This window comes from Eschscholzia californica, unplaced genomic scaffold, assembly GCF_041429995.1.
Source record: "Eschscholzia californica isolate CP2 unplaced genomic scaffold, dmEscCali1.0.p SCAF_4, whole genome shotgun sequence".
Classification (NCBI taxonomy): domain Eukaryota; kingdom Viridiplantae; phylum Streptophyta; class Magnoliopsida; order Ranunculales; family Papaveraceae; genus Eschscholzia; species Eschscholzia californica.
In genome coordinates, this window is record NW_028238461.1 from 22,492,579 (window position 1) to 22,520,292 (window position 27,714).

General features: G+C 36.5%; 3 protein-coding genes across 4 annotated transcripts; all 3 read left to right on the forward strand.

Annotated features, from left to right (window-relative positions):
• The first annotated feature begins 220 nt into the window (after window positions 1-220).
• Window positions 221-4,556, forward strand: LOC147543691 (putative pectinesterase/pectinesterase inhibitor 51). Its single transcript, XM_086637026.1, has 2 exons — window positions 221-2,003; window positions 3,788-4,556. Exons 1-2 carry the CDS (start codon window positions 938-940, stop codon window positions 4,471-4,473), a joined length of 1,752 nt encoding a protein of 583 aa, XP_086493152.1. The 5' UTR covers window positions 221-937; the 3' UTR covers window positions 4,474-4,556.
• A 1,891-nt stretch (window positions 4,557-6,447) lies between these two features.
• Window positions 6,448-12,372, forward strand: LOC147543692 (uncharacterized). Its single transcript, XM_086673028.1, has 7 exons — window positions 6,448-6,746; window positions 7,435-7,553; window positions 7,706-7,788; window positions 9,294-9,415; window positions 10,267-10,431; window positions 11,024-11,117; window positions 11,907-12,372. The coding sequence occupies exons 1-7, from the start codon at window positions 6,566-6,568 to the stop codon at window positions 12,082-12,084; spliced, it is 942 nt and encodes a 313-aa protein (XP_086529154.1). The 5' UTR covers window positions 6,448-6,565; the 3' UTR covers window positions 12,085-12,372.
• A 3,868-nt stretch (window positions 12,373-16,240) lies between these two features.
• Window positions 16,241-26,621, forward strand: LOC147543693 (putative uncharacterized protein YDL057W). 2 transcript variants are annotated; one of them, XM_086634880.1, is made up of 9 exons: window positions 16,241-16,566; window positions 21,685-21,828; window positions 23,031-23,149; window positions 23,310-23,392; window positions 23,509-23,630; window positions 24,248-24,406; window positions 24,719-24,812; window positions 25,560-25,761; window positions 26,341-26,621. In XM_086634880.1, the coding sequence occupies exons 2-8, from the start codon at window positions 21,795-21,797 to the stop codon at window positions 25,759-25,761; spliced, it is 813 nt and encodes a 270-aa protein (XP_086491006.1). In that variant the 5' UTR covers window positions 16,241-16,566; window positions 21,685-21,794; the 3' UTR covers window positions 26,341-26,621. The 2 variants fall into 2 exon arrangements, with proteins under 2 accessions (XP_086491006.1, XP_086491005.1); XM_086634879.1 differs by lacking the exon at window positions 16,241-16,566 and adding an exon at window positions 17,088-17,217 and having other exon boundaries at window positions 21,610-21,828.
• The last annotated feature ends 1,093 nt before the right edge of the window (window positions 26,622-27,714 follow it).

Consider the following 27,714-nt stretch of genomic DNA (forward strand, 5'->3'; position numbering starts at 1 on the left):
ATAGTTTGTTGAAAGCAATGCTAGCATCTGGGTTTCCAGATGTGTCAGAGGATAATTGCATGGATATTAGTATTATCTGTTTTATCTGGTGTATACAATTCGTTCCAAGTGGTGATCCAATCTTCAAGAGAAATAATCTTCAACAAAAAAAAAAATCTTCAAGAGAAATAATGTTAGAAGAAGTAATATTAAAACAGAATCAAATATTTCTGGCAAAAGTGCACTACTGAAGTAAAACACGTTCGATAGTTTCTGGTCAAGTACACTCGGGTATTCCAAAATGTTACCAATGTGTTAGGCAATTCGATATCTTGTTGGAAGACTGTCAGTGCCACATTTCCATTAAAAAAAAGGTATAATTCCAGGGATAGCTTCTATTTTCCAAATGGAATTGTTTTAACTTCTTTACCATTTTCTTCTTAACCAGCTCTACCAACTCTGTTCAGCTTGGTCCGTCACTCTACTCGACCTAGCTTTGCCCCTTGACTCGAAATCCCACTATTGTCACCGACCTTCACACTACCATCTCCACCGTTTCTTTCATAAACTTTCTCTTTGCCTCTCTCTCTCTCTCTCTCTCTCTAAACTCTCTCTTATCACTTTCTATCTCTACCGACTGAGAATGTCATGTTCTTTTGCTGCCCTAAATACCCATAAAGATTTGGATTTGTCTTCTTCATTAATAAACTAAACTCTCCACTCTTATCACCTAAATCCCCAAATTCTATTTCCTTCATCTTCATCTTCTCGTGAGTGGCCACGCTTTCATTTCCCACACTGTAAAAATCCCGTGACTCCACCAATATCTGTCCCAACATTATCGGATCTTTGACAAATAATCTCAAATTCAACAGTTACATCCACCATTATTGATTATCCCCACCCCCCCCCCCCCCCCCCCTCCACTTACACTTTCTCTCTCTATCACTATCAATCAATGTCTAGAAAACCATTAAAACCCTTCTCATCCTCATTTTCACCATGCTCTCTCTCCAAGAGAAAATTTCTTCTCTTCTCCATGGCTTCTCTTTTCTCTCTCATCATTTTCTCTCTCATTCTATTCTTTTCTCTCTCCTCTGCAACTCACCACCATCATCATAATCACCCAAACCCACCACCACCACAAAATCCTTCAACAGATGAAACAATTTCAAAATTCGATCTACCTTGTAAAGCTACTCGATACCCTGAATCTTGCAAAATTGATTTAACCCAATCTAAAAATTTCACAACCCAAGATCCAAAACCAATTGAAATCATTAAAGTTGCAATTTTTATATCTACCCATTACCTTAAAACAGCTCAATCAATGGTAAAATCCATTTTTGATTCATCATCTGAAAACCCAAATCGATTAACAGCAACAAAAAACTGTTTAGAGGTATTACACAATTCGGAGTACCGATTATCATCAACAATTGATGCCCTAACACAGAGTAAAATCAAAGATGCTCGAGCATGGATGAGTGGTGCCCTTCATTACCAGTACGATTGTTGGTCAGCACTTAAATACGTCAACGACAGTCAATTAGTCAACGAGACAATGTCATTTTTAAATATTAATTTAATTGTTTCTACTAGTAATGCTCTTAGTATGGTGGTTTCTTATGATCGTTTTGGGGATGAAACCACTAATTGGAAACCACCTTTAACAGAGAGAAATGGGTTTTGGGAAGTCGGTGGTGGTGGTGGTAATGGTGGAGATTTAGGTTTTAATGGTGGCATTCCGTCAGATTTAACGGTGGATTTAACGGTGTGTAAGGAAATTGGAGTGGGGTGTGATTATAATAAGATTCAAGAAGCAGTGGATAAAGCTCCTGAAAATGGAGGGGAGGGTCGATTTGTAATAAGAATAAAAGAAGGGGTTTATGAGGAAATTGTTAGGGTTCCGTTAGAGAAGAAAAATGTGGTATTTTTAGGAGATGGGATGGGTAAAACAGTCATTACAGGATCTTTGAGTGTTAATCAACCTGGTCTTTCTACCTATAATACTGCAACTGTCGGTAAGACTTCTTTCTTTGGTGGTCTTTGAATTTCCGTTAATTTAGCCGTTAAGTTTTTTTAATAAAATAAATAATTGTGGTAGTTGGACCGAAAAGTTAAGCCCAAAAATGACCGAAATCAGAATCTAACGGCCAGGATTTTGGGGTCAATATCTCACTTTTTAAGATGGCCGAAAATCGTCAACAGTTGGTAGCCCAAGTGGTCCAAGGTGTTGACATAAACTCCAGAAACCCCTGGAGGTCCCAGGTTCAAATCCCAGAGAAGGTGGAATCTTTGGTTATTTGAAATGGGATTATTAGGGTATTAATAATAATGTAGATGGGCTTTAGGCCATAGTTTAGATGGGCTTCAGGCCATAGTTTAGATGGGCTATAGGCCCGGTTTGTTTGAGTTTGTATGGGTAGTAATCGAGCTTATCACATCTATGATGTATCAATACCAATTGTAATGGAATTACCCAAAAAAAAAAAAAAAAGATGGCCGAAAATCGTGGCAGTTTTTCTTTCTTTATGACAGCCGTTTAAGAACCCCTTTTGTTTATGAATTTGACGAATCACGCTTGTGAAGTCCTTAAGTCCTTTTTTTATTATATCATATATCGTTTTAATGAAATATTGTTATAATATTGGTTTGATTTGCCATCTATTTGGCTAGTTAGTTGTGCATCTACTCTGAAGAGAGGAAGGTCTCGTATTCGAAAATCTTTATTATGTTTTAACAGTAATTTGTGTTACTAAAAACTGGTTAGTTAATTGTTCGTCTAGCAAAGATTCTTTAATGGATAGCTTTTCTTATACTGCTCTGGTTCTTTATAGTTGATAATTTATTATACTGATCCGTTAATTGTTGGCGGACACGAAACATTTTGTGTGTGGTATTGTAATTATTTTTGGGATCATTTAGTAAGTCTGGATCGACCCTCTCCCATTCTTTTGTTCTTTACTCTATGCAAGAGCACATGAGATATAAGAACGTATATATGGGTACTTTGTTAACGGTAGAAGTAGATCAGAGTCTAATCTGATACCACATTATTATGGTTTTAAGTTGTTGTCAACTAGCACCTCACTATCTACATGTAGATCACTAGCACCTCACTTTCTATCATGTATGATCACCTCAGCCACTTCCACTATCATTACTACACTCACAATTTTAGCAAAAAAAATTAGGTTGGAATTGACTTCTAATAAAATGGATTTTAACTTTTGAGCACAAATGGTTGTGTATAAAAGCAAGCTAGATTGTCTCACTCGGTGATAGTGAATTTGTTAGTTATTTTTGTAGACAGTAAGATCATACGCGGAAAATGTAAGTAATCATGTGAAGAGGAAAAAGTAGAGTTATTTTTTCCTCTAACTCCATCTAGATTATTCAAGTTACACTTAAACTGGCTTCAGTTATTGTGGTTGTTGAGAATAATTACCTAAAATTCGTTTTTCTCTTTCTTTCCAAATGTTTGAGTTTGATTGATCTGGATGGCATTCGTTTCAGTCTAATTACATAATAAGTCAGTCAGATAAATTAATTGAGTCATATATTTGTTCGTCGCTTTCGACTTCAAATGAATTTGATTGAGGTGGCCAGGTTGGTCGAATATAATTTAGAGATACTTGTTTCACGAGTCAGCATGATGAAAAAGTAAACAGTCTGAAATTTGATTTAGGTCGACACGGACTGGTAAAAAATGTTGAACTTTGTGTCCGTATATCTCCAATAAAAACTTAAAACGAGAACGGGTACTTTCTTAATTGCTAATGGAAGTTCATTTACTTTGTTGCAGGAGTCTTAGGAGATGGATTCATGGCTAGTGATATTACATTTGAGAACAGTGCAGGTGGAGAAGCACACCAAGCAGTAGCATTCAGATCAAGTAGTGATCTCTCCATAATCCAAAACTGTGAATTCTTAGGAAATCAAGACACACTCTATACCCATACCTTAAGGCAGTTCTACAAATCATGTCATATAGAAGGAAACGTCGATTTCATTTTCGGAAATTCAGCCGCATTCTTTCAAGACTCAATCATTTTAGTCCGTCCTCGGGACAAAAACCCCGAGAAAGGCGAGAATAATGCAGTAACGGCTCATGGACGAACTGATCCTGCAGAGTCGACAGGGTTTGTTTTCAAAAATTGTGTAATCAATGGTACGAAGGAGTATTTGGACTTGTATAACAAGAAGCCTAAAGCTCATAGGAACTTCTTGGGTAGGCCATGGAAGGAGTACTCAAGAACTGTTTTTATTCAATCTTACTTGGGAAGTATTGTAACCCAAGAAGGTTGGATGCCTTGGAGTGGGGATTTTGCCTTGTCAACTTTGTATTATGGTGAGTTCGAAAATGTTGGCCCCGGATCGGACCAGTCTAGTAGGGTTTCTTGGAGTAATCAGGTTCCGGCTGAGCATGTTAGTATGTATTCTGTGCAGAATTTTATTCAAGGGAATGAGTGGATTCCTGTTTCAACTTGATCTATGTTGCCAACCTTGGTTGCTAAGATTGTAATAGAGTTTATGTAGTTAATACAAGAATTATACTTTAAGTTAATAGAAAATGCTATGATCACTGAGAAACCTCGCTAGCTAGGTTAACAAAGAGAAATGTAGTGAAGGTCTTGAAGTATATATGGCTTGATCTCTGTACTATAAACTTCAAATGAATCAGACTTTCGAAAGGGTAATTGTTAGAAAAACAAGTAGTTAGGATGATAAGATATCAACTTAGTAAACTCTAGAGAAAGAAGCATATTTTTTTTTTATTATGATTGAATGAGATTTTTAATGTGTACTTCACTTGAACTCACAGAGACATTCTGAATTCTTGAAAATTTGGATTCAAATAATTTTGGTGTATGATTAACCTTTTCAACTATTGCAATTTTGAAACTTTATAACATTAGTGATAGAGGAAGGGAGAAAGCCCAACCACATTTGGGGCAGAAATCCAAAATCAACTACTAGGATGTCCTGTTCATTTAGAACACAAATCAAGAGGATGTTGAAAAATCAACCCTAGACGTGGATCTAAAATTCTCTCCCAAATCCGCCTAAGATTTCCCATGCTAGATCACTTTCCACCTTAAAATCGATTCCGAAGAAAAACTATTGTCAAGACTTCAGGCCAATAAAAACTATTGTCAATACTTCTGGTCCAATACATGTCTCATATGATCTAAGATCTTTGAAGGCTTTTATGGATAGTTTTTGTTTTGGCATAGTTATGCATAGTTAACATGTCTTTGAGATAGTGAGATGTACTTAGGTTCCTAGATAATTTGGTCAATTAGGTGTAAAATAAAAAAAGTTTTCAAGTTAGGGTCTGTTTGATACGTGCGAAAATGGGCTGGGAAAATCGATGTTCCGCTGTTTGGTAAGACTAAAAAAAATGAGAAAGTCAATTTCAGTTAGAAAAGAAAGTTGAAAAATAGACTTATAAATTTTCCCACGAAAAAGGTGAGAAAAGGACTTTCTCACCCTCAATATAAACACGCTCTCTCTCCTCTCGCGCTTATCTCGTTTTTATTCCCTCTCTAACACTCAACTTCTCTCTCAATCTCATAGATGAAATTCAGGTAACCCCCACAACTCCATCTCTATGTAATGATCTTGGATTCTTCAGTGTTAGCTACTCATCATGACTTTCAAATTAACTTAGTTGGATTCTGACTTAATTGAACTAGATTGAATTAAACCCTAAATTTATACAATTGAAACGATCAATCCTAAGTTAATTCAATTGAACCCTTATTAATGTGGAAGTCCGGTTGATGGTGATAACCTAACATTCAAACTCGTCCCCTAATGTGGTTTGAAAAATGAATGGAGGACTCCCTGGAGCATACTCCCAAGTGTACTCCCCCTCATAGGACAAGGCCATTTTGGTCTTTTCAGTCTGACAAAAACTGTGAAAAGATCAAAATGGCCTTGTCACTGTGAGGGGGAGTATGCCCAAGGAGCCCCCTATCATCATTGATGTGGTTTTGGCTGAGAGAAAACAACCTGGTCCAAAATGATTATCTTTCTTCTCTCTTTATACTTCAGTATATTTACTTATTCATCCCCACTTTTCTCTTTCGTAAGAAAGTGTTTGACTTTCTCTCACTAGATCATGCCCGTCCAAATACCCTGACGGGGATATTGACCGGGCATTGCACTATTATCCTACTAATAAATAACTTACGTGTTACTCGATCAGCCCGTTACAAAGAAGCCCATTTCTAGAAGTGTCTGGTGGTTTTGTGTAAAATATTTTTAATTTTGTGCGGCCCAAATGGGAGGCTGAAAACTTTACTAATCTTGACATTTCATTATTTGGATCCCAAAATGCCCAACCTTCCTTACGTGCGCCTATGGATACCGGAAGCCCAACTTGAAGCCTAACCTGATGAGGCCTTACGTGCATGTGGATACCAGAAACCCGGCGGCCTGATTCCCACCCCTACTACTGTAGACACCCAAATTCCAACTCTGAGGCCTGAGGTGCCTTCTATGGCTCCTATAAAATTTCCCACCACTGATTCTCAAAACTTTGGTTGGGAAAGGATATCTAGAGAGAGAGAGAAAGATGGCAAGTGTTGTGGGTAGATTTCATCAATTCATACCAAACCCAGTAACCAAACATTCCCTCTCACCTTCCGGCTCTTCCTCTTCCTTCCTTGTCTGCTCACATCCTCATCGCCGGATCAAATACTCAACAATGTCTTGTTCTTCTTCTTCTTCCTCCATTCAGAAAACTCATGAACCAGGTAAATCAAATTGAGGAACTGTTTATCTTACATTTTTAGATTCAAATCTTTAATTCCATTAGAATCCCATTTTGACAGTGTATTGTCTTTGTATGGTCTTTAAGAAGTGTCAATTTTGACAGTGTATGTGCTCATACAATCCTCATGTTTTATTTAAATGTTGTATCTTCATGGTGTTGTTAATGTCATATATGTTATGGGATGATGTGGACCAACCGTCTGGGTTGTTAGTGATACTATCCGCTTTGGCATTTCTAGACCTCACACTTTCAGAAGGCCTCACTAGGAAAGGTTGCACACCACACTCCTTCTCACCACCGATTGGGATTGTTTACAATAATATAATGAATGTAATGAGTGTTGGAGCCCTTTGTCCAAAAAAAGTGGTACGCTAGCAATAATTTTTTACCCTTGTTGGCGAATTCTTCATTCACTTCATCCTCTTACTGTTTTGGTTATCAAATTTTACCTAAGATTCTTGTGTCTTTTATATTATCACAAATTCAACCTGCATTTCTATATCTTCATTTTGCATATGTTAATGGAATGCTACTTATGCACATAAATGCTTTGACAAACATTCGTGCTCGGATCGGGCATAGGACTTGGGCAGACGATTTTTTGTTTATTCCCAAACATATCAGCGAAAACAGTTTCATGTTTAACTTTCTTGTAACATTCATGTCAGTGATTGAACCACAAAGAATTACTATAGAGAATAATTATGGTGAAAAGCTTGCGGGTTTGTTGCATGAAACGGGTTCAACAGAAATTTTCATCCTTTGCCATGGATTTCGATCCTCTAAGGTCCGTAATTGCAGAATTTAAGCTTTTTAAGCACTTTCTCCACTTAGAAGTTTTTGAAAATGCACTTTGTTTTATCAATCAATATGGAGTCATTGGAGTGTTTATCGGCTATGCCTGTTTCATAATAAAATTATGGAAGTTTCTGTCTCCAGGATAGTAGAACTATTAAGGATCTCGCTGATGCTTTAACAAAAGAAGGAATAAGTGTGTTTCGGTTTGACTTCTCTGGAAATGGGTGTGTTGTTCTTTCGTTTATCTTTCTTCATTGTTTTCGTTTTATTTTATTTTCCGATCTCAGGGTAAACTGTTGACTAGGTCTGATAGCTTAACATTTTCATGGTAATCTCTCGTGTAGTTTCGGGTGTGACTTGTGTCTGTTTCAAAAAAAAAGAAAAACAGTTACCGTTGACAGAACTTCAACTCTCCAATCCAACGTTACTAGTGTAACGCCCCAAGCCTTAGCAGTTGCCGATATTGTCCCCGCTTTAACCACCTCACACATGTACGGGGTTTTGTTCTTGGCGAAGGCACCACAAGCCCACCCAAAAGGCCTCGGTACTTACTAAGCTTGAGCTTACATATATAGCCCAGTCTCTGGACACTCTTGTGAGCAATGTGGGACTATTACAATCCCCCACCCTCAGCGAAGAGCCGTCCTCGGCTCTGATACCACTTTGTAACGCCCCAAGCCTTAGCAGTTGCCGATATTGTCCCCCACCCTCAGCGAAGAGCCGTCCTCGGCTCTGATACCACTTTGTAACGCCCTCAAGCCTTAGCAGTTGTCGATATTGTCCCCGCTTTAACCACCTCACACAGGTACGGGGTTTTGTTCTTGGCGAAGGCACCACAAGCCCACCCAAAAGGCCTCGGTACTTACCAAGCTTGAGCTTACACATATAGCGCAGCCTCTGGACACTCTCGTGAGCAATGTGGGACTATTACAACTAGATACTCTCTTCCCACTAGCGTACCGCGTACCCAATTCACCATACCCTTTTTGGGTGGGTTTGCGATCCAGTACTCAAAAATTAGCGTACCGGAATTTTTAGTCTTAATGAACCCAACGCCTTTGTAAAAAATCTATAATTTCTACTAGTTCAATAGTTAACTACAAGAATTTGATGAATTATTCAGTTAGATTTTAAATTTACGGAGAAAAAACAGCTGAAATTAGGTGCATCTGTTACAAATGCATCATAAAGAGTCATATTGTCTAGGAAAATAGTAAAAAACATATTGGAACTGAAAATAGCGAACCGAAGAAGTATACCCCTAGCGTACCCGATACTCACATGGTAGCGTACAGCGTACCGGTACCCGTACCACGTACCGGAACGATCAGCATACCAGGTAACCTTGCTCCAATCTTTTGATCATTTAGGATCCCAAAAAAAAATTAACTAGAAGATTGGTGGTTGTAAGTCCACTACATTAGTCTGTTTTATATGTACATATATCTCAAAATTTTCGACTTATTCACTACAAACCTGCTCAATAAATTGACCAAGCCAATTGCGTGTCAAACAGGATATTATTTGACATTCCTCGGTTGTTAGCTCTTCCGTTGTGCCGCTTTTATTTCAAATTATGATATCTCTCAGTGTCTCTTTACTTGCTCATTCTGTAAAATTCTTCGTAATATTCTTGTTGTTAGTTCATATTTCATAGTTTAGGATATGCTTAAAGTTTCCCTTTGCTATTAATGCTTGACCTGATACTGGAAAGCGTTCTTCCATCTAGGGAAAGCGAAGGTTCATTTGAGTATGGCAATTACAAAAAAGAGGCTGATGATTTGCGTGCCGTAGTCCTATATTTTTCTGGGGCGAAACGTGTGATATGTGGAGCTCTTGGGCATAGTAAAGGTAAGTATATGCTTCTTAGTTCCTCTAATGAAGTTGTACCTATTAATAAGAATAGAGGAAAATATTTGAAGCATTTTAGAACCTAATGATAAAAGTGATCGCATATCATTCGTACTAAGCTTACTAAGTACACATATATTTGTAATTTGTGTGCTCAATCAGAACTTACAAAATAATTTTTTAAACACCTTTTAAATGAGACTTGGACCACTTGGTTTTTCTTTGGTAGATTCTTTTGTTTTACTATTATATTTGCGAAATAGTAAACAACCAAGTCACTAACTGACTACATATATATACATATATATTAACTTCTGTGCGAATGTTAAGCATTTATTTTATTTTTTTCTCCAAAATTAAGTTACACTTTTTACTGAATCAAGGCATAGCCTTGAGGAGACACCTCACCTTATCAAAGTATAAACAGTTTTGAGGCTTCAACACTTTTTTTCGAGCTAATTTCTTTTAATAATGTCAAACCCACTTTTTCTGGAGAAGTGGTAACAAAGAGCAGGGTTAAATCTTATTGTCAAAAAAAATTATCACATTTATCTGTTTACACTCGTAAGTATAAGCTTACCTCTATTTATTGTGCAATTATATGATGGTAGGCTCCGTATCTAATTCTACAATGAAATACTTTGAGGTGTTATGTGATACGGAATTACGGAGTACTAGGAGAATCAACAAACTTTATGCGTAATTCTGTAGTGAGCAAGGTCATTTTGTGTTAAAGTAATGCTAAATAATTTGAAGTACGAAATGATTAAATCATATTAAGTAACCATCATCATATATTTGTTTCGTTTCAAGAGTTATATTACTGGAAGTCTGAAAGGGTTTTGTAATAGGAGGGAATGTGGTACTCCTATATGCTTCCAAGTATAAGGATGTACCTGGAGTAGTAAATCTTTCTGGGCGCTACAATATGGAGAGAGGAATTGCTAGACGCTTGGGTGAAGATTTTATTCAAAGAATTAAGGAAACTGGATTTATTGATGTCAAGGATAAAGAAGGTAACTCATTTCTTACTTTTCCAATATAGTCCGAATGATGACCCTATTATCAATAATTTCATGTATGATATGAGTTTATTTTAGTTCCTATTAGGGTATATCAGATATGGGGCAACTAACTACCTAATATGATGTACAGTAACAGCAAGCATATTGAACTCTCCAATAATGTAGTCCATATAGCTGACGTTTATTGGTTGGATTTGAAAAGGATTAATTACTCTGGGGTCTCCTTTTCTAAGATTTTCCTGATATTGTCTTTCAAAAACCCTGGAGGTCCCAGGTTCGATTCCTAAAGGAGGTGGAATCCATGGTTATTGAATTTGGGTTATTGAAAGGTATAAATAATAAGTTTGCCGGACTTTAGGCTCTATGTTGTTGGGCTTTAGACCCCTTTAATTATTGGTTTACGTTTAACTTAGGCGGTTATCGTGCTTATCACATCTTGATGATGTATCAATGCCATATAATGACTAACGTAGATTGTAGTCCATTTCTCGAAAAAAGGAAATACCGAGTCACCCACAATTTAACATCTGCCAACTGGCAATGACTATCTTACTGATCAAGACAAAAATGATTTGTATAATAGGAAATGTCCAGTATCGGGTAACGGAGGAGAGTTTAATGGAGCGTCTTGCTACTGATATGCGTACATCATGCCTTTCAATTGAAAAGACGTGCAGGTTAGCGTAGTTTGTTTATTTGTTAGATCTCTTGCTATGGAATTTAAATGCTTGTCTTTGTCCTTTCTTAGTGGAACTATCACATGGTTTTCTGCAACAAAAAGCATTAAAATTATTAGACAGACTAGTTTGTACATTTTTTTTAGTTTGAGATCAATTGGGTTGCGTCTATCCTTTTATAGACATCCCAAATGGATTCCTGGCACATAACCTTTAATTTTTTATTATAGTGATGTTAGGAAATTGAAATGACCTGATCAATATTGTTAAGCGGTCAAGCATTTATATGCCGACTTTGATCTGACTCTACCACGAGGTACGATAATTCAAAGTTCAAACAAGTCAGACAATCGACACAATTGAAATGCCTAAATTAACACACCACTTAGTTTCCACAAGCTCATTTGAAGACCCGGATCATCTTCTGTAACCAATAACAGGAAAAAAAAAAAGAATCAGTTGAGGCTTCCCACAATATCTAATAGGAATGCTACTCGCACACCGCTTGCACGGTGCACTTGATATTTGAGTTGATTTTCGTTACAATTTATTCTCTTAAGAGACTTCATATTTGTGGGCATTATCTTCTTTATCCTGACATACCGAACTTTTCTCTGAGTAATATGAATCCTCTTATTCTCATAAATGCTCTCAACCGCCAAAATTTCAATTAGTTCACATGCCTTTCTTAATGATATTTCAAATGACAAGTGACTAGGTCTCCTCCATAAATCATTGAATTCTAAATTGTTGAATCTTCATCAACTTACGATTAATCTATTTTTATAGGGTCTTGACAGTTCATGGTTCTTCAGATGAAGTAATAGCAGTCGAAGATGCATATGAGTTTGCCAAAGTCATACCCAACCACAAATTACATATCGTAGAAGGCGCTGACCATCGTTATAGCAAACATCAATCTGAGTTAGCAGAGGTTATCGTGGATTTTGTAAAACAATTTGTGTAAAAGAAACCAAGGATACATTGGTCCATCCACTTTGTCAGTTCAATACGGCCCATTGTCGTGGTTAGAGGTTCCAGTAAGCGCAATATTTCTTTAGAAGATAGGAGGAAACTTCCCGAGAATCAGTAGGAATCCTAATGACATCGACATCATATACATTAGCAGCTCATGTATTCTTTTTCATTTCCCGAGTTGATACATCATTACTATGTAATCAAACTTGTCGAAACAAATGTCAAAGTATGTCAAAATCTTCAACTTATAAATATTCATTTCCTTTTATTCCGTTCACTTGATCTTCTCTTCCTTTGCTTGACGAAGAACTAGTTAACTAAGAAAAACAATACTTGAAAACCCCTTATTAGAATGGGGTAAAGGTAAGTAAATGGAACCGACCAGAATGGGCCGATGGACACATTATTATCAAAACGACATTTTAGGTTACCAATTGGGTGAATTCATATTCAAGACACTTTCATATATATATATATATAAGGGTTATTTCTCAAATAACCCCAACTTTATGACCAGCTTCCTTCCTAGGCCCCTACTTTATAAAAAAAATACCTAGATGACCCCTTTTTTCAGTTACCGTTATATAATATGTTATTTTGGTTACGATACTGATAATAAGATTCACATGACCCTTTACTCAATAGACTATGCATTAGTTGACCATCCTGAAGTTTGTCGATGACCATTGGTACTTTACAGGTGAAAGCTGGGAAAATAAGTTAAAAATTAAAAAAAGTTGGTCAATAAAATAAAATAGAGTTATTTCCCTAATAACCCCCAACTTTGTGACCGGTTTCCTGCCTAGTCCCCTACTTTATTAAAAATACCCAGATAACTCCCTTTTTCAGTTTTCGTTATAACACCGTTAACCAATCATCATTTCGCTCTCCTCCATCTCATCACCTCTCTCTGCCACTTAACCTTCTCGCCACCTCATCGTCTTCACCGGCGACCGACAAATTTTCCGGTCGGCGACCTGCAAACATAAAAAAAAAATTATCTTTTTTCTTTTCTCCCCTTTCTCTCTCTAATTTTTTTTTCATAATCCATCCTCTCTCTCTTTAGATCTGGTGATGATCTAGATGGTCTGTTCACAGACCATTAAAGGTCTGCAATAACCCATAAAGAAAATGGGAGTCATTTGGGTATTTTCGATAAAGTAGGGGGCTAGGCAGGAAACCGATCACAAAGCTTTGATTTGTAGTCACTCTAGTCGGGGATTAATGTCGTAACAACGACGCACTATGAACCTACACTGATACTAAAAGGTTATTTCGGAGGCCGTTCGAGAATAGATTTATTATCTGATTAGTTCAGAGTTTCAACTAGAAAAATTTATTTCTGAGTCAGAAATAACTCAAAATGACTAAAAGGTTATTTCAGAGGCCGTTTGAGATTAGATTTATTATCTGGGGTTTCCCATACCTTCAAAGGTTTGGGGTTTCCAGACATTCGTCGTTCTGGTTTCCTAGACCAACAGCCGGCGAAGGGGGAGCCCTTCGCCGGCCAGAATAGATAGAGAGAGAAAATGAGAGGAAGAGATGGAAAATAAGAAGATGAGAGAGAAGAAAAGAAGAAGAAGAAAGGAGTAGAGAGAGAGAATTTTTTTTAAAGAATGCAAGTCGCAGGCCGATCGCCGGAAATTTTGATCGGTCAGCGACCTTATTATGGAAGATGATGAGGTGGTGAGAGGGATGACGTGACAGAGAGAGGTGATGAAATGAAGGAGAGAGAGTTAACGAACATTTTATGGCAACGGAAAAGGGAGCCATCTAGTAGGGTCCTACGCGGGAACCTGGTCATAAAGTAGGGGGTCATTTAGCAAATAACCCATAAAAGAAAAAAATGGGAGGAAGGCAAATAAATTCTTAGGTCATGTTTGGCGCGCGGGAATGGAATGTCATTCCTGGGAATCACATTCCCGTAATGCGATTTCCGGGAATCAGATTATTTTGGTTTAATGTTTGGTTCGACCAGAAATAGGAATTCCATTCCCGATGGATTCCTAACTCGTTGTTTGGTTTGTGTAGGAATAGGAATGTAAATTTTACGAAAGTCCTGTTTTATCCTTTTACATAAACTACATAAATTATAGGTCAAATTTGTTATATATATTTTAATTAGTATTGTCTATTCAAATTTATAGATATCAAATAGTAACGTAATACACTAATTTAAGTTGTATTTAAAGATTTATTTAAAATAAATAAGGTCTCGACTAATTTTTTTTAAACGTTATGAAATTGATTTTTAATAAACATAGAGCAAGAGAGAAGCAAAAAAAAAAAAAACTAGAGATATGGAGAGAGAGATAGAGAGGGAGAGTTACGTTCGAGCGAGAGAGAGGGTGGGACAGAGAGAGTGTGTGTTGCTATGATGGTGGTTGAAACCCTAGGTTTTTAATTTATTAGTAAAAATATTATGAGAATGACGATTTTAATAGGTCGCGGCTTTATTAGTCATTCTAATATTTTATCAAGGATTATTTTGTCCAGAAATATTAAATCAAATCATTCCCTAGAATGGGAATCACAAACCCACCCCCCTCCCTGGATTTGCTATTACCCCATTTGGGGGGAATCCCATTCCTCTAGGAATAGGATTCCACCTGCATTCCCGCGAGCCAAACAGTAGTCGGGAATGTGATTCCCAGGAATCACATTCCATTCCCACGCGATTCCCGCGTGCCAAACATGGCCTTAGGGTCCCACTAAAGGCACCAAATGGAATTGGTATCCCCTTAATTTTTTTTCTTCTCCTCCTTCTTTGTCTCTTCTTCTTCTCCTTGTTCGTGCCGTCATCACCCCATCATAAAAACAACCTTGTTTCTAAACTTATTATCATTGATCCACGGTGAAGAGTTAGAAGCAGAAAAAATCTTGTTTGAGAGAGAGAAAGAGATTAACACTATCATGAAAAGAACTTTGATTTCCAACCAAATTTGATCTATGATGGGGAGTTAGAGAGAGAAAAAACCTTGATTCCAAACCCTTGATCCAAAACCACCATTGAAAATACTCTTACACTTGTCTCAGACTCGAACCAATTTGAGGGTTTCGAATTGACTAGTCTGAGAGTCTCAGATTGCTTAGTCCAAGATCCAAAACAAAGATTCAGACTGATCCTAGTCTGAAGCCTTGCTTTGGGTTTCAGATAAGTCGATTCAAGTTCTTTATACCCACCCGAGTGCCAATAAATGTTTGGGGTCAAAGGAGATTGACCTTACAGGGTGTTTGATTTTTGCACTTATTAAGTGATTTTCACTTAATAAGTGTGGGCCGGCAATTTTAGGCCGTTTGTTTTTTCACTTAATAAGGGAATATCACTTGTAAGTGGGGCCAAAGTAAGTGCAAAAAAATAAGCTCCAATTTGGAGCTTATCTTTTTGCACTTACTTTCTAAGTGCTAAAAAAGACATTTTTATCCTTCTCCAAATATAATAATTACCAATATGATTATAACTCAAAAAAAAAATCTTAAACAATTGATTAGTAAAAAATCTTTTTATGACTTTAGCGATGACTCTTTTCCTTCTTCACTCATCCTTCACCTAAGCTTTTCCCCTAAATTTTTTTCACATCTCTTCCTTCATTAGTCACGGAACTACCGAAACTCCATGATGCAGCGTAAGTTCTTTCTCCTTCATACTTTTTTATTATTTGAGGTTAATATTTTCAACACAAAGTATTCATAAAATGTAATTCTCTTGTATCCAAACTCGCGAGCACAATGAATTAGTATGAAATACTAATATGTAAATACTTTAAGGTTAAAATAGATAATTTCTCATTTTTATGACATTTAGAATCAATATAAAAACAAAAATCAAGCACTTAGAAGTGATGGAAAAAAAACGCCACAACACTTACAAGTGATATACCTTACTAAGTGATTATCACTTAGGAAGTGGTAGCACTACAAGTGCTAAAAAATCAAACACCCTCTTAGTCAATCTCGTTCCCGAGTGGTAATAGCAATTTTTGGGTGCTATTAGGGGCTCTTATTTCTTAGATTTATGAGGCAGACGTAATTATAAGGCCATTTACTTCTAAAAACTCCATCCCTATTTACCTTTAGAAAGAGAGATTGGTCGACGATGGTGGTCAGCGATGGTGGTCGTGAAGAAGATGAACGATACAGAGAGTGAGAGAAGAACCGAAAAAAAATATATATGTTCTTTGTAAGTTCATAAAATAGACTCACTTCGGTCTTCTCACTTCAAACAAAAGCATTCACTTTTTTTTTTTTTTGAATTGGGTCAAAGGCAAGCTAGATTACAACAATTTCTTACCCCTTTCTTCTAGTATATCTATATAACAAAATATACCATAATTATACAACAACTAAAAAAGAGGTGTATCAATTGTATGAGGAAAAATAATTTTTGTTGTTTATTAGTGGTAGACTTGTAAGTATGTAATTGATTTGTATGAATATTTTTGGCTCTCATAAGAAAATCTTGGGTGCCTGTGTTCCTAACTAGGGGTAGGAATCAGTCCGAGGCGGTCGAAACAGGGGTCTAACTTCATCGGATCGACTCGGACATAAAATGTTGGTGACCACCTATTTATTCGGGCGGTCACTCTCAAGAATTGTTTGTCCATTGGCCGTCCAAGACCGTTTATTTTTCCAGGCCAGTCGGACACTGGTCGGTCTCGATTCAGACTTTCCAGTAACAATTTACAGAAAATTAAAACTTCATTTTCATCCGCGTGAAGCAACTCTCAAACAACAAATATGAACCGAACCAGTATATGTGTATGAAATGAAACCTGTAAGTATGAATCAAACCAGTAAAGACTAAAGATTCAGAAAAAAAACATAAAACAAAGTTATACGGGCCTTACTTGAACCTTGGAAGAAATGAGAGGAAAAGAGAATTAGAGTTACTTGAAGGTATTTATAAAGCTTTAGTTGGGCTTAGGGTTCACTTCGGTCTTCTATATCCAACGACCATCATATAAAATCCAACGGTCTATAACCTCTGAAAATGAAGACGGGTTTACTCAATCACTAGTTGGGTATTTAGACGGGCCATATTAGTCGATCAGTTAGCAGGCGGCTACATAAAATTTTGACCGTGACCGTCCGCCAATTCTTATGGGGCAGTCGGGCACTGACGGTAATAGGGCCGGGAAAACGGTCCGGAAATCCGAAATCCGGCCCAAACCGCTCGATCCGAGGTGATCCGAAGACCGAACAAGATCCGCCGCGGGTGTACCCGGCCCGAAATTTCGGGCGGGCACGGGCGGTATTCGGGTAGTGAGGCTTACCCGAGTACTAGCCCATTAAGACCGCCCGAAATTCAATCCCGACCCGCCCGACCAAATCATATCTGAAATCCGCCCGACCGAATCATACCCGCTCGTTACCCACGACCCGCGACCTAATCCTGATCCAATTACTTTATGATCCAACGGCTGAGCATCAACAGCCGTTGGATCATAATATCTGGCCTATAAATAGACCTCAAACACCAGTTACCACCAGAAAACCCTAGAAACTTCTCATCTCCTCTCCTCCTCTCCCTCACGCAGCACGGCCAGGCCTAACCCTAATTTAACTAAACCTAAAAAACTAAAACCTAAATCTTTTCCTTTCCTCATCTCCTCTCCTAAACCGAAATCTAGATCTAAATCCCTTAAAAACATAAATCTAGATCCCTAAAAAACTAAAACCTAAACCTAAAAACTTCTCGTCTCCTCTCCTTCACGGCCACTGTAATTTGTAAACATAAATCTAGATCTTTTTAAAAGACTAAAACCTAAATCTGGACTTTGGATTATTTTGACGCAGACCGGACGGCTCCTTCTCGCAGTGTTATTATAAAATGGTTAGTAAGCCAAACCAAATCTCTTTTTCTTAGATTTATTTATAGATGTGATTCTGTGAATATGAGATGGTTTTTTTAAAACAGATGTGATGATAGTTAGTTTTAAAAGTTTTAAAAAAAAAAAAAATAAGATGGAAATAAATGATCATCCAAACAGATGTGATGTTCCTTATTTTATCGAACTTTTTTTTTTTAATATGAGATGGAAATAGATCAAAGAGACATGAATCATTCATGTGATAATAATTTTTTATTTTTTTTTACATATGATCATCGAAACAGATGTGATGTTATTTATTTATAAATTTTTTTTTTGAATATGAGATGAAATGGAAATAGATCAGAGAGATGTGAATCATTCATGTGATAATAATTTTTTTTTTTACATATGATCATCGAAAGAGATGTGATGTTATTTATTTATAAATTTTTTTATTTTTTTTTGAATATGAGATGGAATGGAAATAGATCAGAGAGATCTGAATCATTCATGTGATAATAATTTTTTTTTTTACATATGATCATCGAAAGAAATGTGAGTTATTTATTTATAAATTTTTTTTTTGAATATGAGATGGAAATAGATCAGAGAGATCTGAATCATGTGATAATTTTTTTTTTTTACATATGATCATCGAAACAGATGTGATTTATTCATTTATAAATTTTTTTTTTTAAATCTCGGTTTATAGATCTGAGATTTAAATCAAATGATGATTCAATTTTTTTTTATTACATATGATCTGTGAAACAGAGATGGGATGATACTAAAATATTTTGTTTTTTTTAACACATATGATCTGTGAAACAATGATGTTATAGATCAGGGAAGTCATGATACTAAAATATTTTTTTCATTTTTATTACAAATGATCTGTTTACTCAGAGATGTAATGGTACTAAAATATTTTTTTTCTTTGTTGGTTCATCGATCGAGAACTCGCCGGACTCATCAGGGTCTCTCTGTCCTCAACCCTCATGGTTAAAGAGATGTACGATGATGATACCGTTCATATGGTTCAAGAGATGGATGATGTTGATATAGTGTATAGTTGGATGATGATGAAAGTTGTAGATTCATCTGTGAAACATATCCATAAGGTTCTGTTTGATCAACCAGATCTTACTTGATGGATCTGCTTGATCAAATAGATATAGGTGTGTTTCAAAGATGAATCATGGATTCATTGTTATGTAAATGTGTTTTATTTTTTAGATGGACATTATAAATTATGGACTTTATTTAGACACAGACTTTGGTTTAAATATTTACATTCTTTAGACATGATGACTTTATTTAGACATGCACTCTTTGTTTGAAACATAGGTTGATATAACTGACATTCCTGCTGACATTCCTGCTGAACAAAATGTTTCTGCTCCGGTGGAAGTGCCGAGTTCTAAGGAGTCTTCTAAAGACAAAAAATCTCCGGTTTGGATAAATTATACATTTGTGTATGTTCCTGATCCTCAAAATCCGAACCTTAAGATTGAAATGGCTAAATGCATATTTTGTGGTGTTATGAAAGTTAATAAAACATCAAATGGCACCACTCATTTTAAGAGGCATACAGAAGTATGTGCAAAGAGGTTAAAGATTGATCTCTCACAATCTAAGTTGACTCAAAACAAAAGACTTGGGAATTTGTCTTCATTTCAGTTCAGTCAAGCAAGAGCAAGAAAGAACACTATTAAACTTTTAATCCTTCGTGAATTGCCTTTGCAATTTATAGAGGATCCGTTCTTTGAAAATTACATAACAGAATCCTTCCACCCTTGTTTTAAATCGTTTTCATGAGGAACAGCAAGAAATGATGTTTTAAAATGTTTTAAGGAGGAGAAAGATGCTTTAAGAGATTCTCTTTTGAGTGCTCCTGGTGGGATTTCTCTCACTTCTGACATTTGGTCTTCGAATAAAAAATTGAGCTACTTGTCTATTACTGCCCATTTTATTGATAAGAATTGGTGTTTGCAAAAGAGGATTATCTCTTACATTCTCTTAGACAAGTCTCACACTGGTGATCATATTGCAAGTGTCTTGCATGATAAACTTACGAATGATTGGATGATATCTGGAAAAATATTCTCTCTTTCGATGGATAACGCTAGTGCGAATACTGTTTCTGTATCTCGATTGATTCAATTGATGCCTCATTTGCCCTTGAAAGGCGAATTATTTCATGTTAGGTGTTGTTGTCATATCTTAAACCTTGTGGTTCAAGATGGTTTGAAAATACCTCAGTTTAAGGAAATGCTTACAAGGTTAAAGGGAAACTTGGAATATGTTATTTCTTCTGAGACTCGAAATGCCAAATTTCGAGCCCATTGCGAGTCGAAAGGGTTTGCTTCTAGGAAATTGCAGTTAGATGTGAAACATAGATGGAATTCGACATATCTTATGTTGAAAAATGCATTGCCATATCAAACTGTGATAAATTCTTTTTTGTCTGATCGATCTCCTCCTTATGTTGTCTCTGATTTTGATTGGTTGCAAGCCGACATGTTATGCAAATTTTTGAAGCCATTCTATGAAGCAACTACTTTCTTTTCCGGGGTTGAATATGTCACTTCGAATTCAGTTCTTGAACATTTGGTTGCTATTGGGATGGTTTTTCATGATAACCGGAGCAATCCACTATTTTCAGAAATTATTTTGTCAATGGAATCGAAATTTATTAAGTATTGGGGAGAGACTCCGGTTTTATTTGGTCTTGCATGTATTCTTGATCCTCGAATAAAGATGGAAGTTGATATAGGTTTAACTCAGCTTGAGAATTGTTTTCAAAGTTCGGCCTTTGCTATTAAATGTTCTTCATCTCAGTCCGCCAACATGGTTAGTAAACTTCGCTGAGTATTCAATTACTTTTAATATTTCACAGCCGCAAAATTCTTCTACTGTTGGTTCCTCTGAGCCTCCCGAATCTTCGAATCGGGGCGCTTTTTGGAAAAATATAAAGCGGGCTCGAAAAGATCCTTTGGCTATTGCTTCTGAAGAGATTTCTCGATATGATTCCGAGCCCGATCCTTTGGTAGATGATCTTGAAAAGTTTGACGTCTTGGGTTGGTGGAGTGAAAATGAAAAACGATACCCGATTTTATCTCGAATTGCCCGTGATGTTCTTGCTGTCCCGGTTTCTACTGTTGCTTCCGAGTCTGCCTTCTCTTTGGGAAAACGAATTTTGGGTGATTATAGAAGTAGTTTAACTCCGGAAATGTTGGAGTGTCTTGTTTGTTTGAAAGATTGGTGGAAACACCAACTTAATGTTAGTATGATGCAATTTGACCCTTTGAACGACGGATTTCTAGAGTCGGCCACCGACAAACCATCGGCTTAAGTTCAATTTGTGTAATTTTTTGTGAAAAAATCTCAACTTTTGATGTAACTTTTTGTGTAGAGATTATATTAATATAATGGATGAAATTTAGTTTAATTTATTGATATTTTTTAATTATGTTTTTTTAATATATAAATTTAGTTTAATTTATTAAATTTAGTTTAATTTAATTTATTGGTAGAAACCCGAAACCCGACCCGCCCGAGTCCGGTAGTGCCCGAACGGGCACTCGGGCATAATCGGGCCGCGGGCTCGACATATGCTCTTGTTTACCCGCCCGAACCCGCCCGTGCCCGAAAATGGTGAGCCCGAACCCTCCCGATTCCCACCCGATTCCCACCCCTAGACGGTAATGACTCTCAGGTGCCCATGGACGCCTTTTGTCTCGGTCGAACCGATCGGATTTTTTTCCCACCACTAGCCCTAACCACCAATTGAACAACTGAATAGTGTTATTTCACTTTCAGGCCGTCCTCCTCTTCTCCCTTCACACTCTGCGTTGTTTCATTAACTCAGCAGCAGCCAGCAAGGATGTCCTCTTCGTCTCCCGAGCAGCAAAAACTAGGTCAATTATATCAACCACTGCTCAGATTATTATTTTATGATTTTTCTTTTTCTAAAACTTCACTGGAATCACTAAACTAGGTCGATTCTGTAGTTAAATTGAGCTTAAGTTTCATTTATTTGTGCATCTTCTCAATCTCACTTGGTTAGGTTTAGATTTTGAAAAATGGAGTTACTGTAAATTCTCCCAGTACATGATCCTATCTGATTGACAAGAAGAACATAAAAAATTTATCATATTTATATTTGAAGTATGCGAGAGCATAAATTAGGGCATTAGAATTAAATGGAAGAAGGAATTGTTGAACTTTTATGGAGAAACATTTTGTTTACTCCAGTTAATGGCTAAAGGCTTAATGAATTCCTTATCTTGCATTTCCTTGTACTCTTTATTTGACTGCTATAGGTAGTTTTTTTTAAGTCAGATCTCGAATCTGACTTGACTTCTTAATTGAGTTCAGCCAGAATTAAGAGTGTTTGTTTTTTTCTGACTCGTGTAAATGGTTCACCACGGTTAATTTTGGGTCCATTTGATTTAGACATGTCAGATTCAGACAATGAGAAAAACACAAAACACCCCATAGTATGCCAAATTTTCCATGAAGTTATTTTAATAAGAAAATGGGCGGGTAATAAACATCGTCAACCATTACTCGAGACACCATTAAAATTTATTTTCAGCAACCTAAATATATTTTTCTTTACCTTCATTCTTGTTACTCTGCTCAACACTTAACAACTCTTTGTGATTACGAAAACTGTCTTTCGAGACTACCTTTAAAGTTGAAGAAGTTGAGGAACTCCTAGTGCTGGTTAGAATATCCAAGATGTTCCGTGAAACAATTTAAGAAGCTGTTGAAAAGGTAGTAGTTGATATTCGAGATATCGTCTTAACTTGAGGTTATTTAATGGGGAAATTTGTTAGTGCGATAAACGAATAATAATTATCAATGTTCTTCTATACGTAGCACGGTAGCATTATCCTGTTAGGAGGATTTTTTAGAAATTACTTTATACGATTTGATGCCATAATTATTGCAACTAAAGCTTACTTACGAAATCGAAGTGTTTGAATTCTTCATTCACGTTATCTTCCAATTGTTTTTTCTTCTTCTGCGATTTTCCATATCACTTTAAATGGCGATAAGTTCAAATAAGAAATTAGAAAGAAGAAAGAAACGTAAAGTACTTATTTGTTTTCAGCGATTGAACAACAAAGAGTTACTATAGAGAACAAGTATGGTGAGAAGCTTGTAGGTTTGTTACATGAAACGGGTTCTGCAGAAGTTTTCATCTTGTGCCATGGATTTAACTCTTCTAAGGTTTGTAATAGCAAGATTCAAATTTTTGAAGTACATTTTCCACTTATAGTTTTTGGATGAGCATTATCTTAGCTTATCTAACTATATTCTTTAATTTGTTAAAAGAAACTTATAGGGTTATGTTTGCCTTGCAATAAAATCTTGACATCTCCGTCTCCAGGAATCTAAAACCATAGTGAACCTTGCTGATGCTTTCACGAAAGAAGGAATAAGTGTGTTTCGCTTTGATTTTTCTGGAAATGGGTATGCTATCTTTTTATTTCGCTTTGATTTTTAAGCGGATATTTTATGATGGCTTTTACAAAGAGCTCTAGAGTATCAGTGCTTGGCCTGATATAGGAAAATATTCTCTCTGTTAGGGAAAGTGAGGGTACACATGGGTATGGTAACTACAGCAAAGAGGCTGATGATTTGCATTCTGTAGTCCAATACTTTTCCGGGGTGAAACGGGGTATTGGTGGAGTTCTTGGACATAGTAAAGGTAAGTTTGGTATGCTTAACAAGATGATTTTTATTTGTCGTTTTTATCCGCTAATCCATTTTACACATAACATAACAAAGTACTGCTAACAAGTAACAACTATCTTAAGCAACTTAAGGATCCATTATTTCAGGTATGTTAGAAGCAAGACTTAAAGCTCTAAATGCAGATTCACTATTTTTGAGTTATGTTATTGGCCGTTGTTCAATTTCTGCAGTATTAACTGTTAAATTTTGGAATTTGGATTTCATTATTTGATTATTTTATAGTGGATGTGAAGTTCAATACACGAAGGTCTTCTTTTAATGGATCTTAATCTCAGTCAGATTTATGTGTATTTACTTGTTTAACAAAAGGTCTTCCATTTCTCTCTGGCAAACGCACAAGATTTTGAGATGACAAGATGAATATTAGTTTGGCGATGTAACTACATTAGGTACCTAAAAGAAACATGCACTTCTAAGTTATTATTTCCTGATGAACAGATGTCCTTGTTGTATTATAACACAAAGATGAATCTTCCTAGCTAGTTCAATCTGTATTTAATTTCTTCAAGTTCATCATTTTGCATTTCCGCTTTCCTCGAACAGTTAAATTTCTGAAAAGGCTTTTTGCAGGTGGACATGGGGTGCTCATATATGCTTCTAAGTATCATGATGTGCCTATAGTTGTAAATGTTTCTGGAAGGTACAATTTGGCCCGAGGAATTGAGGAAAACTTGGGTAAACATTTTCTTCAAAGAATTAAGGAAAATGGATTTCTTGATGTGAAGGAAGGTAATTCATGATTATCTTTCTATCAGATCTTTCAATACATATTTACTTTTGTAGCTCAACTGCACTTGTACAGCAAAGTGAGACAGTTAGGTTGCATTAGGACCATGCCTAATTATCTGTCACCCGAAGATTTGGTGTTTGATTTCCGCTTCCCATCTCAAGGTTTTGTTGTGGGGAGGTGTTGTAAACCCAGGCTCGCCTGGGTGTCTAACCCGCAACAGTTCACAGTCGTTGCGGGCCTTGCCCATAAAAACTATATGATTTACTATAATGACAAAATGCGCACTTGATGAAATTTTATTTGAATTATAGGAGATCTTGAGTATCGTGTTACAGAAGAGAGTTTGATGGAGCGTCTTGCTACTGATATGCATGCAACATGCCTCTCTATCGAAAATACCTGCAGGTTTGCATGTAGTTAATGCTTTTCTTCCATTTTCACCTTACAGACTGATACCATTATTCATTCAGTCATTCATTATTTTTTCCAATTGATAAAATTATATCACATGCTATAAGGCTCTAGACTAGGAATTTGTTATAGTAATGAACCTCTTCAAATGAGCTTGCAAAAGATTGTTTCCATACTTCTCATTGCTAAGTCGCCCTGAGCTCGCAAATCGACTAAGTAGAAACTTGACCAGTAAAGATAATATTTTGTTGATATGAAGAAAATGTGTATACATATATAGACAATTTTTTCTTACTACGATTACGAAGTTCCATATATGAAACAAAGAAAATGAAAGAAAAGAGGGGAATGGTTAGGCTCATTCTACTCCCAAGCCCGAGCAAACTTGCAATCCGCCTACTAAGTTATGCATGAAAAAAATTTGTTTGGGTTAGTTCATTTGGCGATCCAGACCAGCTTATTCATGAAAAACATTAACTTGATGTTTCATACCCTTTAAACAACTACTCACAAACTCTGCAAATTGCCTCTTTGGCCAAAATTTCAATCGGGACCTCGGAAAAGGTATCAATGCTTTGAGATTCATTATCTTCGTCACGAAAAACATTAAGTGGCCATAGTTTCATAAGTGCGAGTTCTTTGAGATCAGTTTGTGTACTTCACATGTATCCCAAATATTAGATTTGGTAAACTCGATAGAATCTGATTGTGCAAGTTACTTATCACTGAAGTTGCGCACAGGGTATTGACAGTGCATGGTTCTTCTGATGAAGTAATACCAGTTGAAGACGCGTTCGAGTTCGCCAAAATTATACCCAACCACAAATTGCACATTATAGAAGGAGCTGATCATGGGTACAGTAATCATCAGTCTGAGTTAACAGAGGTGGTCGTCAACTTCGTAAAGGAATCTATTCAACTGAACAAAAGCACACTTCATTAGGTATACCACCTTATCCAATAACATATTTCACAGTTGTGCTCTTATAGTCCTGTAATTTACGGGCTTTCCATTATATCTTGCCACACAGAGGCGGATCTAGGAATTTGTATGAAGGGGCTAGTTCATTTGGACTACTCTAATGAATTGATTGACACGGACCAATTAGTGTAATGCTGAAGATATTTGCACTAATTCGGCCACTCAAATTGGCATTATAAGGCCTATTCATAGTTCCATTCGTGTTACCACATTTCCAATAATAAGTGATCTGCAACAGCAAAGGAATGATCAATTTATCTTATAAATGATACTGCTGATGTTTCCAATCTTAGTATTGGTCGATATTTATCTGTAGTTTAAGCTAAGTAGTTGATGACAGGGTTTCCTTTTCTCTTCGCAATTAGTGAGGGGGGCGCCAGACGATATATCTAACATTCTTGCATGTCCATGAGGAGATATACCGTGATGTCAAATATATAGAGTTTAAGACAACTTAATTAAATGGAATTTGTATGTTTTTCTAGAAAAATAAGAAGTGATAGCTAATGCACCTCTTAATGATCTTTCAATTGTTTTCAGGAGGAGCTGAATGATATACTGAGGCTCTATGTCTGATTGTTGTAAGATGTTCTACGAAGTCTAACATCTTTCTTCGATGAACGGCAAGATCAAATTAGTGTATTTGGTGTGAAACTGAAACATCGTATTGAATAAGTTCTTTATGCACCTGAGACTATTAAAGTACCTTGTTTTTCAGTTCTGAGTTTTATGTCAAATTTGTTGTGAAATTGTGAATATCTTGTACAGGATATCATTTTTATCTAGTTATATAAGAATGATAAGAACTGTGAATTGAACAATTATGTTATCATAAAAAAGCAACGGGCTGTGTCACTTTCAGGTCTTGAGAGCAAACTCTACATTTGAGTCACTCAGGCCTACCGGTTTAAACACTCTGAAGATGGAATATATATACTACAAATAGATATAAGAACTACAAGTCGTTAGATCTTTGAGGACTAGAAGTTGAAAATGAGATATCAAGTATTTCTTTTAGAGAACTGATATTACCAGAGGTCAGTCTACGACATATTTAGAGATCATCTTCAAACCGAGAATGAGATATAAGCTAACACACGATAATTACTTAACAAATGTCGAAGGAAAAAAAGACAATTGCTCTCTCATGTTTTTTCATACATGAGAGTTTTTTTTTTTGTTGAAAATACATGAGAGTATAGGAGGTTGAAATAAATATGGAGACAGGGGCAGCTTTTGCTTAAGCCTCTGAATTCTCCTTAAGAGCAACTCCAATCCTTAGGGCTTAGTCCAACCTAGGCCTCTTGGGACTCTACTTGTAGAGTCCACTGAGGGCCTTCCTGCATGACCGTTGGGCTCCCCACGAACATGTGGGGGATTGCTCCTTGATGTTGAATGAGCCCCAACTGCTAGATCTTCTGGATCAGGACCGTTGGGGCTCATCCAATGGTCCAAACTGGGTCGGTTCCTAATAAACAGGGAACCAACTCATACTTCACTCTCATACTCATTTTTCTCTATAATTTCTCTCATTATTTCTCATTTTCTTTTTGTCTCTTATATAATTCTCTCATTGTCTCTCATTTTATCCATTTCTGTTACTAGTAGTGTTTGAATAAAATATAACAACTACTTCTATTTGAGCTAAAGTGAGTTTACTTTTGGATTAGACTACTTTCACCCACAAACAAACAAAATACTCATTGTACTCACAACACTTGTAGAATAAAGTAGAGAACACTTTTATCATCCTTACTAATAGGGAAATGGAAACTTTCAAACTAAAAGTTTTGTCCCACATCTTTCAAAGAGAAAAACAAGCTTGTGTCTATAAGGAGAAAGTTTGGCGTAAGGGGTGTGGCCCTTGGGGTTACAATAGTGCTCTTCGGAGGAGAGACCCATCACTTTTTAGAG

Coding starts and splice junctions, on each gene's coding strand:
- LOC147543691 (XM_086637026.1), top strand. CDS start 938: ATGTCTAGAAAACCATTAAAACCCTTCTCATCCTCATTTTCACCATGC. Junction 2,004..3,787: donor CTATAATACTGCAACTGTCG/GTAAGACTTCTT, acceptor ACTTTGTTGCAG/GAGTCTTAGGAGATGGATTC.
- LOC147543692 (XM_086673028.1), top strand. CDS start 6,566: ATGGCAAGTGTTGTGGGTAGATTTCATCAATTCATACCAAACCCAGTA. Junction 6,747..7,434: donor TCAGAAAACTCATGAACCAG/GTAAATCAAATT, acceptor CATTCATGTCAG/TGATTGAACCACAAAGAATT. Junction 10,432..11,023: donor TGATGTCAAGGATAAAGAAG/GTAACTCATTTC, acceptor TTTGTATAATAG/GAAATGTCCAGTATCGGGTA.
- LOC147543693 (XM_086634880.1), top strand. CDS start 21,795: ATGTCCTCTTCGTCTCCCGAGCAGCAAAAACTAG. Junction 24,407..24,718: donor ATTTCTTGATGTGAAGGAAG/GTAATTCATGAT, acceptor TTTGAATTATAG/GAGATCTTGAGTATCGTGTT. Junction 24,813..25,559: donor TCTATCGAAAATACCTGCAG/GTTTGCATGTAG, acceptor AGTTGCGCACAG/GGTATTGACAGTGCATGGTT.